Source organism: Nematostella vectensis, chromosome 15, assembly GCF_932526225.1.
Source record: "Nematostella vectensis chromosome 15, jaNemVect1.1, whole genome shotgun sequence".
NCBI lineage: Eukaryota > Metazoa > Cnidaria > Anthozoa > Actiniaria > Edwardsiidae > Nematostella > Nematostella vectensis.
The window spans coordinates 3,772,665-3,788,459 of NC_064048.1; the positions used below are offsets into that span (position 1 = coordinate 3,772,665).

Below are 15,795 nucleotides of genomic sequence, written 5' to 3' on the forward strand. Positions count from 1 at the left end.
CTATATACCAACGATGCAGCGATCCGTTACAAGGCGAGTGTTAATATTACCACGCATCACACCACGTCAGCTAGAGACGCTGGAACCGCCGTGGAGTGAACATCTAGTTAAAGGTAAGAGCAGGTAAAATGACAGATGCTGGATGCTAAAACCTTTGAAGATATTGTCAAAGTTAAAGAACATTTTTGAGAATGTCACTTTCAAGCGTTAACGTCTTTCTTTATGTTTTGTTAATTTTTTTTCTGAATTTATTGCTGTCATTTGAGTTCTAAAAAACGTTTTTTATACAACAACAACACATCTAAAAATCATTCTATTAGACAAAATACTGCTATTAATACAAAGTCAAATAATGTTTGAACAATATTGTCCAGCGAACCTAAAGCGCCTTACACCTGGCTTCTTAAATTTTGACTAAAAAATGCTTCCATACAATCATGGACCGTTTTTCATCGCTTGGGGGCGTTTCCTTTGGCTGGCGAGTCTGAATGGCGTGGAGTTTAGATTTTGAAGTATAAGATTGGAAGTGTTGTAAATCGCTTGATTTTATTTTCTCGGACTCAACCCAGGTATTTTTTGCCATACGGTTATAAAAGTTTCCGTTTTTGTTCGAGGAGAAATATATCCAACAGAGGTCTAGATCAAAAGTGTAAATCATACTACAACTAACCCCGCTTACTCAACATTTTTGGTTTCCCTAGACCATTTTCTTGGCTTTTGATTATTTATGATGAAATATAATCACGTATGTAGGAATAAAAATACTTTATCATGATAATACAATATACGAATACATAACCGATTCCTCTAGCCCCATCTTTCTTGGGGTTCAAATTTAAACCCATTTTGTCGATTTAGGTACAAGATGAAAGTCCTTTTCGCGCTCTTCCTATTGGCCCTCGTGGTGTCAATCAACTGTGAGTCTGAGACCGCCCCAGCACAGGACGTCAGCGACAAAACTTCACCGGTAGCTGACACTTCAGACATTGGAGGTACTACAGATGAAGATGAGCCAATGACAGACGATGACGATATCCCGGATGAGGATGACACTCACCCCGATGATGATGACACTCAGCTTGAGGAATCTGATATCGCGAGAGTGGCTGACACGTGAGTCGTAATATAATTCAACCATTCTTTCTTTAAGAGGGCGACATTGTTCGTTCAAGTTCTCTAAGTCGTGCTCCTTTATCTATACTATATAACAACATCTGTAATTAACATAGTATTTATGAACAATTTTGAATTCAGCCACATTTTACATACTTGGATATCAGTGAGAGGTGATGTGAAATAACAAATTTGCGGATAGCTCTTTGTAGAGTAGAACCGGCAAAGGTGGAAAGATGCTCCTTGCCTTAGAATAAGTGAATACTCGTCGAAATTTTTAGGGTATAAAAAAACTAAACTATAAAATATGTTCTTGTTGTATTTGTGGCATTTCGGCTTGCTAATTATGATATCTTATTAATATTTCATTCGTTTAGTGAGACTGGAAATGATGAGCCCGCTCAAGATGCAAATGCGAAACCATTTTGGTATCGTCGTCGAAACAGTCGTCGTCGTCGTCGTCGTCGTCGTCGTCGATTCTTTGGCAAGAAGTAGATTTGTAGTTTCAGACTCAAGACAGAGTAAAAGCGCTCCCTTCATACTTTACTACCTACAATAGTACCTGGAATATTGTATAAAAGAAACGATTAAAGTTAAATGACAGCTTCAGTATCCAACATCAATTCAAAGACGACTCGATAAAACTCAGTATCAGTTTAGTTATTTGAAAAAAACAAATACCTCTATTGTTACGCGCTTAAAGCTAGTAGAATAGTTATAAAATCTTCGCTTCTCTCTTGGCTAATGTGAAAAAAGAACGTGGTCTTTAATTACTGGGGGGGCGGCAATTTTGCAAAACCCCCCCTCTCAAACCCAAGCCCAAAAAATCGTGACCCCTCCCCCCCCCCCCCCCCCCCACACACACACACACACACACCACAACCAACAGCACCACCTCCACATTTTTATATTCAATAATTATATCTCCTAAAAACCACAGAGACTTGATATTTATACTGAGTGTAACTGAATATAACCTTTAAAAAATTTAGATCGGCTATCATGGCAATTTTGTTATTTAATTTAAGTACGAATCTTCACTTTCGCTAGTTTAAAAGCGGCACAGAGATAAACGACTAGGTCGTCGATGGCGTTAACAAAGGCATTTGAGTCTAGGTTTTGCAACATTTTAAAGTATTTGTTTTGTACAACTGATTACAAAGGTATGATGTCTGGAATTTTTTTTCAACTCTTTATTACCTTCAGCAGAGGGCAAGTATTAGCGACACCTACCTAGTGGCCCCATCATTGTGTTGGTTTGATTGCCCCAACGAAAAGACCCATGCTTCGAGACAAAATGTTTTAAGTAACATTGTACTCGTTTGCTGTGAAACAAATATCGCATAGACGGACTGAGATAGAGACAGACCACCACCCACCACCACCCCCACCCCCACTACAACCACCAAACCAGTCAGATGGTACGAAGCTTTAAAATGACAACATAAAACATTTTGCAAAGGCAGACAAGGACATTTAGGTAGCATCGTCATGTCGGCTGGTGCTTTTTTATTATACGTAATTAAAATTACGTATAATTTTACTTTCTAGAGTTTTAGGGAGTACCTGATGTGAACCGTAGCATTAAATGAATAATAAGCATTGTTAATGGATAAAAGACTGCCGATAATAAGAGATCTGTCGCTTGATTTTGGGATGACGATTATTGCTTTTTAAATTTCACGCTCAAAGCTTGTAGAAATACTATAGAATCTTCGTTATGTCCTTGGCAAAAGTTCCGATACAACGTGAATAGAACGTGACTCAATGACTAAGTGCTCATTTGTATTAACTGCATTAATTTGGAGAGCCAGTGCGCTTCAGCAGCCAAGCAAGTGTGTGGAACAGGCAAAACACGAAAACACAAAATTCCAGCGACGCGTTTGCAAAGGCAAACAAAGACATTTAGGTAGCATCGTCATGTCGGCTGGTACTTACTTTGTAGAATTTTAGGGAGTATCTGGTGTGAACCGTAGCATTAAATAAATAATAAGCATTTTATTAATGGAAACAAAGACTGCTGATAAGAGAAAGTATCTGTCGCTTGAATTTGGGATGACGATTATTGCTTTTTAAATTTCACGCTCAAAGCTTGTAGAAATACTATAAAATCTTCGTTATGTCCTTGGCAAAAGTTCCGATACAACGTGAATAGAACGTGACTCAATGACTAAGTGCTCATTTGTATTAACTGCATTAATTTGGAGAGCCAGTGCGCTTCAGCAGCCAAGCAAATGTGTGGAACAGGCAAAACACGAAAACACAAAATTCCAGCGACGCGTTTGCAAAGGCAAACAAAGACATTTAGGTAGCATCGTCATGTCGGCTGGTACTTACTTTGTAGAATTTTAGGGAGTATCTGGTGTGAACCGTAGCATTAAATAAATAATAAGCATTTTATTAATGGAAACAAAGACTGCAGATAAGAGAAAGTATCTGTCGCTTGAATTTGGGATGACGATTATTGCTTTTTAAATTTCACGCTCAAAGCTTGTAGAAATACTATAGAATCTTCGTTATGTCCTTGGCAAAAGTTCCGATACAACGTGAATAGAACGTGACTCAATGACTAAGTGCTCATTTGTATTAAATGCATTAATTTGGAGAGCCAGTGCGCTTCAGCAGCCAAGCAAGTGTGTGGAACAGGCAAAACACGAAAACACAAAATTCTTGTAAATGCAAGGACTCTTATACGCTACCCCAATGTACAACCCCAAACATGTGTACAGTAAACCGAAAAAAAAAGCTCTCATAGAGATCAATCGAGAGTGGAAGGTAAAATATGTTAACATAACATTTAAAAGCCATGGTAGGTGATGCATTCAGGCATAAAAAAACAAAATCATTTTTCAAATTATTCTTTAGTGTTTTGGTTTAAAGACGGGCACGAGTTTTGCTGAAGAAAAACAGGTTTTATATTTGCTAAACACTTTCATCCACTAAATGACTGCTGAATGACCCAACAAAAAGAGTTTGATTCGATTAACGGGCTGGAAGAGTTCGTTTTCCGACTTGTTTTTCAGTTCCGTTTCAACTATTTCCATGCAACATTAAAATGCAAACAATTTAAAAAAAATACTAGCTAAACACAGCCAGCTTCTATAGCTCGTTGTTTGTACATAATGTTTAGAGGTGGTGTAGTTTGCCAAACTTTAGTTTGCTTTCCCTGCCACCAAAAAAGGTTAGCGCGCATTTTTATTGCGGTTTATGCTTTGTATTATTGTAATACCAGTCAATTAAAATTCCAGCGACGCGTAGGAGGGTTAGATTAGACATTACATTACCATTTGGATGCTTATAGTTATTGAGAACATGAACGACCTTAATCGCTAAGAACTCAAGCCAGCCACAGCTTTGATGTGTTTTATCTAATTCGGCAATTTATATGATGAAATCTTGAAATGACCATCGACAGTTCGCCACCGTCATTAAAATAAAATCTATAATAGCACTTTATTTAATGCCATAGTCACGTTTTGTAAAAGTCAAAGAAGTTTTAGAGACAACTTTTATGTCCACAGAAAGAAATCCCCTAAACTAATGTTGTGCTTTAAGCTGGTAAAACTGCTATAGACTCTTTGCTATGCCCTTGGCAAACGTGCCAACTATTCAAATCTGATGAGAAGATGCGCTTCAGAAGGCAAGCAATAAGTGGGTGGAAAAAGCGACGCGTTATTTTATCCACAACATATATTCTGTTCATCAATGTGCCTATCTAGAAGAGTACTGAATAATACTTTTACAAGTCTGATAGAAATCCCTTAATATGGCATATCTAGGAAGATTACAAACAAATGAAAATGAATAACTAGATGAGTTTCTTAGGCGTGGTTGCCTATCAACAAAAGAATACTGGAACATTCAATTTTGTGTCGGTTTGAAAGACACGCATTATTTTGTTTTCTGAAAAAATATGTTGAACTCTGAATCAATGCCTTTTTTCCTTATATTTCTATTGCGACTATTAAGGGATATCGTCGCATCATAGCAATAACATCTGAGTGTCTTCGGTTCCATTTCAACTATTTTTATTCGTCTCATCTATATACCAACGATGCAGTGATCCGTTACAAGGGTACGTCAGCTAGAGACGCTGGAACCGCCGTGGAGTGAACATCTAGTTAAATTTAAGAGCAGGTAAAATGACAGATGCTGGATGCTAAAACCTTTGAAGATATTGTCAAAGTTAAAGAACATTTTTGAGAGTGTCACTTTCAAGCGTTAACGTCTTTCTTTATGTTTTGTTAATTTTTTTTCTGAATTTATTGCTGTCATTTGAGTGCTAAAGAACGGTTGTTTTTACAACAATAACACATCTAAAAATCATTCTTTTAGACAAAACACTGCTATTAATACAAAGTCAAATAATGTTTGAACAATATTGTCCAGCGAACCTAAAGCGCCTTACACCTGGCTTCTTAAATTTTGACTAAAAAATTGCTTCCATACAATCATGGACCGTTTCTCATCGCTTGGGGGCGTTTCCTTTGGCTGGCGAGTCTGAATGGAGTGGAGTTTAGATTTTGCAGTATAAGATTGGAAGTGTTGTAAATCGCTTGATTTTATTTTCTCGGACTCAACCCAGGTATTTTTGCCATACGGTTAATAAAGTTTCCGTTTTTGTTCGAGGAGAAATATATCCAACAGAGGTCTAGATCAAAAGTGTAAATCATACTACAACTAACCCCGCTTACTCAACATTTTTGGTTTCCCTAGACCATTTTCTTGGCTTTTGATTATTTATGATGAAATACAACCACGTATGTAGGAATAAAAATACTTTATCATGATAATACAATATACGAATACATAACCGATTCCTCTAGCCCCATCTTTCTTGGGATTCAAATTTAAATCCATTTTGTCGATTTAGGTACAAGATGAAAGTCCTTATCGCGCTCTTCCTGTTGGCCCTCGTGGTGTCAATCAACTGTGAGTCTGAGACGGCCCCAGCACAGGACGTCAGCGACAAAACTTCACCGGTAGCTGACACTTTAGACATTGGAGGTACTACAGACGAAGATGAGCCAATGACAGACGATGACGATATCCCGGATGAGGATGACACTCACCCCGATGATGATGACGACACTCAGCTTGAGGAATCTGATATCGCGAGAGTGGCTGACACGTGAGTAGCCTGCTTGCAGGCGGTACTCGGTTATCATCGCGGAAAACCCTCTCCGTTCGATGATCGGGCGCCATATTGTATTCTAAGCCGCACGGTTCCTGGGGGCGAGCGCAAAAACGGACGCAGGGCAGGGGGGAAAGGAGAGAGGGAAGAGGGGGGTTTTCCCCGATCATCGAACGGAGAGGGTTTTCCGCGATGATAACCGAGTACCGCCTGCAAGCAGGCTAACACGTAAGTGGTAATACAATTCAACCATTCTTTCTTCAAGAGGGCGACATTGTTCGTTCAAGTTCTCTAAGTCGTGCTCCTTTATCTATACTATATAACAACATCTGTAATTAACATAGTATTTATGAACAATTTTGAATTCAGCCACATTTTACATACTTGGATATCAGTGAGAGGTGATATGAAATAACAAATTTACGGATAGCTCTTTATAGAGTAGAACCGGCAAAGGTGGAAAGATGCTCCTTGCCTTAGAATAAGAGAATACTCGTCGAAATTTTTAGGGTATAAAAAAACTAAACTATAAAATATGTTCTTGTTGTATTTGTGGCATTTCGGCTTGCTAATATATAATAATAATGATATCTTATTAATATTTCATTCGTTTAGTGAGACTGGAAATGATGAGCCCGCTCAAGATGCAAATGCGAAACCATTTTGGTCTCGTCGTCGAAACGGCCGTCGTCGAAACAGTAGTCGTCGTCGTGGTCGATTCTTTGGCAAGAAGTAGATTTGTAGTTTCAGACTCAAGACAGAGTAAAAGCGCTCCCTTCATACTTCACTACCTACAATAGTACCTGAAATATTGTATAAAAGAAACGATTAAAGTTAAATGAAAGCTTCAGTATCCAACATCAATTCAAAGACGACTCGATAAAACTCAGTATCAGTTTAGTAATTTGAAAAAAAAAATTCCTCTATTTTTTCGGCCTCAAAGCTGGTAGAATAATGCTATAGAATCTTCGCTATTCCCTTGGCAAACGTGGCAATAGAACGTGAATCGAACGTGACTCAATGAATAAGGGAGCGGTCTTTAATTACTGAGGGAGGGTGATAATTTTGCAAAACCCTTTGCTCATAAATTCCACCACCCCCTCATATCTAAGCCAAAAAAATCGTGACCCCAAATTATTCGTTTGCGTCTTTCGGTTTTAAAGACGCGCACGAGTTTTGCTGAAGAAAAATAGGTTTTATATTTGGTAAACATCTTTATCCTATTTGCTAAATGAGTCACATCGTGACCCAACAAAAAGAGTTTGATTCGATTAACGGGTCGGAAGAGTTCGTTGTACGACTTGTTTTTTAGTTCTGTTTCAACTATTTCCATGTAATAATAATCCCAGTGAAAAACATTACAAAAATTGCTAGCGAAACACAGCCAGCTTCTATAGCTCGTTGTTTGTACACAATGTTGGGTGGTGGTGTAGTTTTCCCTGCCACCAAAGACGGTTGGCTCGGTTTCTTTCGGTTTATGTTTTGTGTTATTGTAATACCAGTCAATTATAATTCCAGCGATGCGTAGGAGTGTTAGATTAGACTTTACATTACCATTTGGATGTTTATAGTTATTAAAAACTTAACGACTTACAAAGTCAAAAGAGTCATTTAAATCTGAGCGACATTGCTCGTTGCAGTGGTCCTTTATCTGAATCTATAAAACAACTGCTATAATAGATATAGTATTTATGAACAATTTTGAATTGCACTTTATAACTGTCGACTTCATATAACAATGCTTTGTCTTTATTTTCTCCGATCAAATACAAAGACAAAGCATTGTTATATTGCGTCTCCATTTATTCGTGTAATTCACCCTACACGGCGACCCTTCGGGTCTTGCGTAATCTGGAATTCAGCCACATTTTACATACTTGAATATTAGACTAGTGTACACACTCCTTGCTTTTGGACTAGACTCCATTTCCAATATGGCTACCAGCAAAATCGTAGTCCTGCAAGTTTGCGTGGATATTTTCGACGAATAAAGTTATAGAGCGACAAAAAAAAAGAGAAAAAAAGATTGAAGCGGACTCCCAAAAATGGTATGTAATGCCTCATAAGGAAATGACCGTGCTAGAAAAACGACAGTTTTTAAATCAAGATTGACTGATATGTATCATATTGAAAAAGCAGAGTATTTGAAAATTCCTTAAACTGCGCATCCCCCTGTGTACGCGCCTGAAGGGACGTAATGATACCTATATTGTGAACTGTGTACGCGCCATTCAGCCTATTCCTACAGATTTCCACTGGAAATTACCTTACATGTCCTCCTAGTGCCGTGTGGCACATAGGGCCTTCACAGTGCTTTTCCACTTTTCCCTGTCTGCTGCTTTTGACCGCACCTCGTCCCAGTTCCTCCACCCCGCCTCGCCCCTCTCCATTTCCACAGTCCTTCGCCATGTTGTTTTGGGTCTTCCCTGTTTCCTTCTGCCTTCTGGTGTCCAAGTTAATGCTACGCTGCAGTCATTTTCTCTTCCTTGTCCCAACACGTGTCCGATCATTTTCCATCGCCTCTTCACTGCTCAATTGATGTACTCCAGTTCTTCTCTGTACCTCTTCATTCGTTACATGGTCTCCCCAACTAATCTTCAATATCCTTCTCAAACACTTCTGTTGGAATACATCTAGCAATTTATCATCTTTCTTGTTCATCTTCCACGTCTCGCAACCGTACAATAAAACGGAATAAACCAACGACTTGTAAAGCTTTATCTTTGTCGGTCTCATGATCTTCTTTGAGTTCCATTTACGTTTCAGCCTTGTGTACACACTCCTTGCTTTTGATAATCTATTTCTGAGATCTTTCATTCCACCACCCTCTCTGCAAACTTTTGCTCCTAGGTACGTAAACTCGCTGACGTCTTCCATTTCTTTTCCATTGATCACAATATTTCCATGCTGTTTGGCATTTATCCTTAGCATCTTCGTCTTTTCTAAGTTTATTTTCAATCCCGCTCGCCTAGCCTCGCCGTCCAGCTTTGCTGTCTTCTCCTGAATATGGTGTTTTGTTGAGGAAAGCAATGCTATGTCGTTCGCAAAGTCTAGATCGTCCAGTTTAGATGTAAATTTCCATCGTATTCCATTTTCTCCTTTTCCAACTGACCTTCGCAATATCCAGTCCATGACCAATAGAAACATAAAGCCCGACATATTGCAGCCTTGCTTTACCCCCGTCTTTATGTTGAACCATTCTCCTATTTCACCCTGATCTTCGACCGCACACTGGAAATCTTCATAAAACAGCCTCACAATGCGTATAATCTTCTCTGGAACTCCATACTTTTCCATAATTACCCACAAACTCTCAGGATGGACTGAATCGAAGGCTATCTCAAAGTCTATGAAATTAACATACAAAGTTGCCTGCCACTCATTCACTTGCTCTATGATGTTTCTCAGTATAAATACTTGCTCCGTAGTTCCTCTCCCTCTTCTATAGCCAGCCTGCTCTTTTCTCAACTTTTTGTCAACTCCATTACGTATCCTGTCAATAACAATTCTTCCAAGTATCTTCCCTACGATGGACAATAAGGTGATTCCTCGTGAGTTCTTACATTCTTTCAAATTTCCTTTCTTTGGTAGCTTTATTATAAGCCCTTTCTTCCAGTCATTTGGGATGGTTTCATGCCTCCACACTTTTACAAGTAGCTTATGCACTCGCTCGGCCGAGAATTCTGGGTCTTCCTTCAGTAACTCAGCTGTGATATTATCTATGCCCGGCGATTTTCCATTCTTTAGCGTTGTGATTTTATCTTTTACTTCTCCGAGAGTTGGTTCATTGACGGATATTTCCTCTATCAATTCTCTGAATTCAAATTCAACTTCATCGTCCGGTTCTATGGGGTTATCTGGTTGCTCTCTATTTAATACTTCCCTAAAATGTTCTGGCCATCTCCTTTGTATTTCATCTTTTTTACTGAGAAGGTTACCGTCATTATCCAACACTGCAGTGCTGTGCCTAGGTCTCTCGTTACATAGTTTCTTCGTCAATCCATATAAGGTCTTCATATGTTGGCTTCGCGCCGCCTTTTCAGCTTCAGATGCTATCTCCTCTAACCATTTCTTTTTGTCTGCCTTCAAACTTCGCTTCACTTCTCTGTCTTTTTCTCTGTACTTTTTCCTCAATTGCCCCTTAACTCTCTCCGATCGTGTACTCAATATTTTTTCATTCATCTGTTGTCTTTCATCTATCAGACTCCAAGACTCTCCGCTAATCCATGGTTTGTTCTTCTTTCGTGGCTTACCTAAAACTGTCTCTGCAACTTCCAAAAGTGCCTTTTTCATTATAGTAAAGTACCTTTCCACTTCTCCCTTTGCATCTACTTCTTCTTCCCCTCTCTCTTCTTCGTCCTCTTGCTCCAATGCTTGGAACCGATTCCTTAATTTGATGTTAAATGTGTTCCTTACCTCTTTCTCCGTCAATTTAGATGTATCATATTTCACTCTGATGTTACCCTTCCGTTTTGGATCTTTCCTTAACCTTAGCTTTACAGTTGCACACACCAAGTAGTGATCACTTCCTACGTCCGCTGATCTAAAAACCCTTGTGTCTTTTACTGAATTCCTAAACCTCTTATTTACCAAAACATGGTCTATCTGGTTCTTTGTCTTTCCACCTGGTGAAATCCAAGTTGCCTTGTGAATGGTTCTATGTGGGAACAGCGTCCCAGCTATGACAAATTCGTTAAGGTCACACAATTCACATAATCTTTCTCCATTGTCATTTTGAACTCCCAATCCATGCTTCCCCATGACTCTTTCATAGTCCCAGTTTTGGTCGCCAACCTTTGCATTCATATCACCAGTGATGATTAACATGTTGTGTTGATTTCTGCTATCTAGTACCTCCTGCAGCCGTGTATAGAACTCATCTTTAAATGTTCGTCTGCATCCTCTGTAGGCGCGTATATGTGAATGATGGTCAATTTAATGTGCCTGGAGTAGAATCTTGTTTGGATCATTCTCTCGTTCCAAGGAGTCCATTCTATTAAACAAGCCGCCGCATTTTGGACATGAGGATCCCTACTCCCTCTCTATGGGTGTTATCTTCCCTTCCAGAATAAACCAGCGTCTCGCCATCTCTCAGATGCATTTTCCCTTGGCCTGTCCAGTGAGTTTCACTGATTCCCATGATGTCGATGTCTCTCTTGCCCATTTCCCTAGCTGCTTGGGCAACATTGCCGCTAATATATAATGTCCTGACATTCCAATTACCTATTCTCATTGCATGTTTTGGGTGGACCAATGGTTTAGTCAGCCCAGGGGGGTCCGGATGGCTTTGGCCTCTGCGCGTCATACAATCTCTTTCATGAGATGCAGCCACGGTCTTCCCAAGTGAATTTGCTCTGCTTCTGGTTTCTATGATAAGTTATTTTTTATGGGAGAGGGTTATCAACCCTTTGCCCAACCCCCAACCTGGAGGACCAGTGGATCACTCTTCGTCTGGCCCCTACTTTTCGACCTGTTCGGCATGGGTGTCCCTGCTAGGAGTAAAATACTCCCGCCGACATAGCTCTAGAGGTCATTGGGACACACAAACACCCTCACCACGATAAGGTGGCGATCCCATCGAAGATGCCAAGAGGTAAGTGGAATAACAAATCTAACAAGTAAAAAGGAGTGCAGTACAAAATGACAACATAGGAACACATGCAACAATTAACACGCAACAAGGGATAAGCAGACGGGAATCACTAACCGCGGATAGCTATTTGTCGTAGAAACATTATCCGGCAAAGTTGGAAAGATGCTCCTTGCCTAAGAATAAGAGGATACTCGTCGAATTTTTAGTGTATAAAAAACTAAACTATAAAATATGTTCTTGTTGTATTTATGGCATTTCGGCTGGGTTATGATGATATCTAATTAATATTTTATTCGTTTAGTGAGACTGCAAATAATGAGCCCGCTCTGATGCAAATGTGAAACCATTCTTGGATCGTCGTCGTCGATCCATTGGAAGGCGTCGTCGTTCAATCTTCGGAAGACGTCGTCGTCGAATTTTCGTCAAGAAGTAGATTTGTAGTTTCAGACTCAAGGCAGAGTGAGAGTGCTCTCTTCAAACTTCACTACTAGTCCGGCGGATATGTGTTTGAATTTTTGGAACTTTCGACTACTTCCAGTTCAAGGTGATAGCCACCTTTAACTGGAAGTAGTCGAAAGTAAAACCTCGGACGTTTATTTCACCCCGCGCCCTCTAGCAAAAGACACCAATTTTATTGCAGTTGTAGGTTGCAATAACCTTTATAAGCTATGGAGCCAAGATAAAATCGGCTTTTATCACCGACTAATATGGTTTATTATTATTGCAGCAATTTTGCACTTTAGATTAAATTTGGCATTTTTGAAAGCACAAAGATGCACATCTGGTTTAAAAGTCTACGAGTAAAATATTCATGAATCCATTTAATACTTTTTTAAGTTGTAAAAAAGGCAAAACTGATTAGGTTTCTGCTATTTTAACCTTTTAACCTTTTTTTAAACCGGAAGTAGGTTTCCAAACCTGTTTCTGCCCACTCTAATCAAACCAGATTAATGCATATACGAATAAGCAATGAAGCATTTTTTAAATAGAATTGCACAAATGATAAATGCACCAATTTAATATGAAGAAAATGTTTTCTTGCTATGTGAGCCTGGGCATTTTGTTAAAAATGAAATCTCAGTCAGGCTGGACGTTCTTAAAAATAGATTCTTATCAATACAAAAAGAGTGTGGTTCATAATACGTCGGTCTAACGTAATAACAAACTCCGATGAGAATTGTTTTCTTTATTTAATGCAGTTAAGATATCTTACAGCTTTATCCTTAAACGATCCAATGCAGCTGCAAAGGGCTGAACATTTCAAGCTGGCTTGGGTGAAAGTGCAGCGTGCTGGGCAGCCTATCTTGCATCTAATAGCTCTTGGTTCCTCATCTAATAGTTTTTAGGCTTCTTGGCACGCCTTGGAAAGCTCTCATAGCGTTTGTCCAAAGCGGCTGGCAACTGTTGTCCATTGTGCTAAAAAGACGGAAGTACTGAGGCAGGGAGGAGTGCTTTGCCCCCAACAATGGCCTGCTTGAAAGGCAGCTTTCTTAGTGTGTTGTATGATTCGTCGGTAGAATGACATCAAATGCTTTTTCTTTCTTCACGAAGAGCTGCATTCTTGCCTTGTCTACTTCCGACTCTCTGTACTTGTTCGGTCGTATAGAAGCAGTGGAAAGCGCTCAAGTGTTGCCAAACATTCTGTCTTTTCTCTTGATCCAGCTATTGAGCGTGAATGTTTGGTATATATGTTATGTTGGCTATATGTGTCTTTTAAATCATTTGACGACTTTCGAAAATAGTGAGTATCGACGGGTGACTTTTCACTTTCGGATTTAACTATCGGCCATTTTAATATCCAAAGATAATCCGTGATTAAATCAGATTTTTTTTTGGCTTCATAGCTTATCTTGTAAAGATTCCCCTAAACTACTCCTGAAACAAGTTTTTTTTTGTTTGTTTGTTTAAAGGCGCAAAGTGAAACAAGCGTGCCAGTATTTACTCTTGACTACTTCCGGCTCAAAATCGCTCTCACCGTAAAAGTTACTAAAATTAAAAAAAATCTTGTTACTTTAAGAACTCTTTTGTTTAGATGTATTCTCTGACTTATATTTTATTTGGGTATGAGTAAACTTTTTTAAAATGTGCGAGTTTATTTATTTTTTTTGGGAAAAAGTTATTTACTTTCGGTTCAAAATGGCGGCCAAATCAATATTCATTATTAATCAGAAATTTTAGCCGAACTGAGCTTGGCTCTATAGCCTATCTTGTAAGAGGTATCAAAAACTATCACTGCTAAAATTGATAACTTTAGCAAAAAGTGCGCAATTCAAGGTAAAATCTGCACATATCTTCTGGACTATACCTACAATAGTACTTGGAATATTGAATTTGAAAAAAAGGATTAAAGTTAATTTAGTTATTTGGCCAATCTACCTGTAATGTATTCATGAAATAATGTAGAATAAATCTTATCATAATAAATGCAAAAGCAATATATCTGGATAGTTTCTTTCAAGGAGGCAAAAAAATCTTTTTAGACTTCGACGCCTTAGTCCCTTAGTAGCCCCCGCCTTTCCGTGAGAACCATAGTCCTTGGTAACCCCTCCTTTCCGTTGAAGCCATAGTCCTTGGTAACCCCTCCTTTCCGTTGAAGCCATAGTCCTTGGTAGCCCTGCCTTTCCGTTGGACCCATATTCTTTGGTGGCCCCAACTTTCCGTTGGACCCATAGTCCTTGGTAGCTCCAACTTTTCATTAGACCCATAGTCCTTGGTAGCCCCACCCTTACGTTGGACCCATAGTCACTGGAAGCCCCACCTTTCTGTTGGACCCATAGTACTTAATAGCCCAATTTTCCGCTGAACCGCATAGACCTTGGTCGCCCCTCCTTTCCGTTTGATTCATAGTCCTTGGTAATCCCACATTCCCGTTCAGCCAAAGTCATTAGTGGCCTCAAATTTTCGTGGCTCTTTCGTGGAACTCACAGTCCAACGAAATAGACCCATGGCTCACGACAAAATATTTGAGTAAAGTTTTACTCGTTTACTGTGAATATCGCATAGACGGACTGAGATAGAGACAGACCACCCCCTACCCCCACCCCCACTATCACCACCAGTCCGGTCAGATGATACGACGCTTTAAAATAACAACATAAAACATTTTGCAAAGGCAAACAAGGACATTTAGGTAGCATCGTCATGTCGGCTGGTACTTACTTTGTAGAATTTTAGGGAGTATCTGGTGTGAACCATAGCATTAAATGAATAATAAGCATTATTAATGGAAACAAAGACTGCTGATAAGAGAAAGTATCTGTCGCTTGAATTTGGGATGACGATTATTGCTTTTTAAATTTCACGCTCAAAGCTTGTATACTATTGAATCTTCGTTTTGTCCTTGGCAAACGTAGCGATAGAACGTGAATAGAACGTGACTCAATGACTAAGTGCTCATTTGTATTAACTGCATTTATTTGGAGAGCCAGTGCGCTTCAGCAACCAAGTATGTGTGTGGAACAGGAAAAACACGAAAACACAAAATTCTTGTAAATGCAAGGACTCTTATATCGCAACCCCAATGTACAACCCCAAACAGGTGTTACAGTAAACCGAAAAAAAGCTCTTATAGAGATTAATCGAGAGTGGAAGGTAAAATATGTTAACATAACATTTAAAGGCCATGGTAGGTGATGCATTCAGGCAAAAAAAACATTTTTCAAATTATTCTTTAGTGTTTTTTCTTTTTAAAGACGGGCACCAGTTTTGCTGCAGAAAAAAAGGTTTTATATTCGCTAAACACCTTAATCCACTTCGCTAAATGATGACTGAGTCACATCGTGACCCAACAAAAAGAGTTTGATTCGATAAACGGGCTAGAAGAGTTCGTGTTCCGACTTTACATTACAAAAATTGCTGGCTAAACACAGCCAGCTTCTATAGCTCGTTGTTTGTACATAGTGTTGGAAGGTGGTGTAGTTTGCCAAAATTTAGTTCGTTTTTCCTGCCGTCATAG

General features: G+C 39.2%; 2 protein-coding genes and 1 long non-coding RNA gene across 3 annotated transcripts; all 3 read left to right on the forward strand.

Moving 5' to 3' along the window:
• Nucleotides 1-1,722, forward strand: LOC116619995. Its single transcript, XM_048722402.1, has 3 exons — nt 1-113; nt 859-1,113; nt 1,491-1,722. The coding sequence occupies exons 2-3, from the start codon at nt 866-868 to the stop codon at nt 1,606-1,608; spliced, it is 366 nt and encodes a 121-aa protein (XP_048578359.1). The 5' UTR covers nt 1-113; nt 859-865; the 3' UTR covers nt 1,609-1,722.
• Nucleotides 1,723-3,567: 1,845 nt separating this feature from the next.
• LOC125560608 lies at nt 3,568-4,908 on the forward strand. The gene is made up of 2 exons (XR_007306693.1): nt 3,568-3,888; nt 4,669-4,908. It is a non-coding gene; the product is annotated as an uncharacterized LOC125560608 (long non-coding RNA).
• Nucleotides 4,909-5,202: 294 nt separating this feature from the next.
• On the forward strand, nt 5,203-7,097 carry LOC5515663. The gene is made up of 3 exons (XM_048722401.1): nt 5,203-5,250; nt 5,987-6,244; nt 6,863-7,097. The coding sequence occupies exons 2-3, from the start codon at nt 5,994-5,996 to the stop codon at nt 6,981-6,983; spliced, it is 372 nt and encodes a 123-aa protein (XP_048578358.1). The 5' UTR covers nt 5,203-5,250; nt 5,987-5,993; the 3' UTR covers nt 6,984-7,097.
• Nucleotides 7,098-15,795: the final 8,698 nt, after the last annotated feature.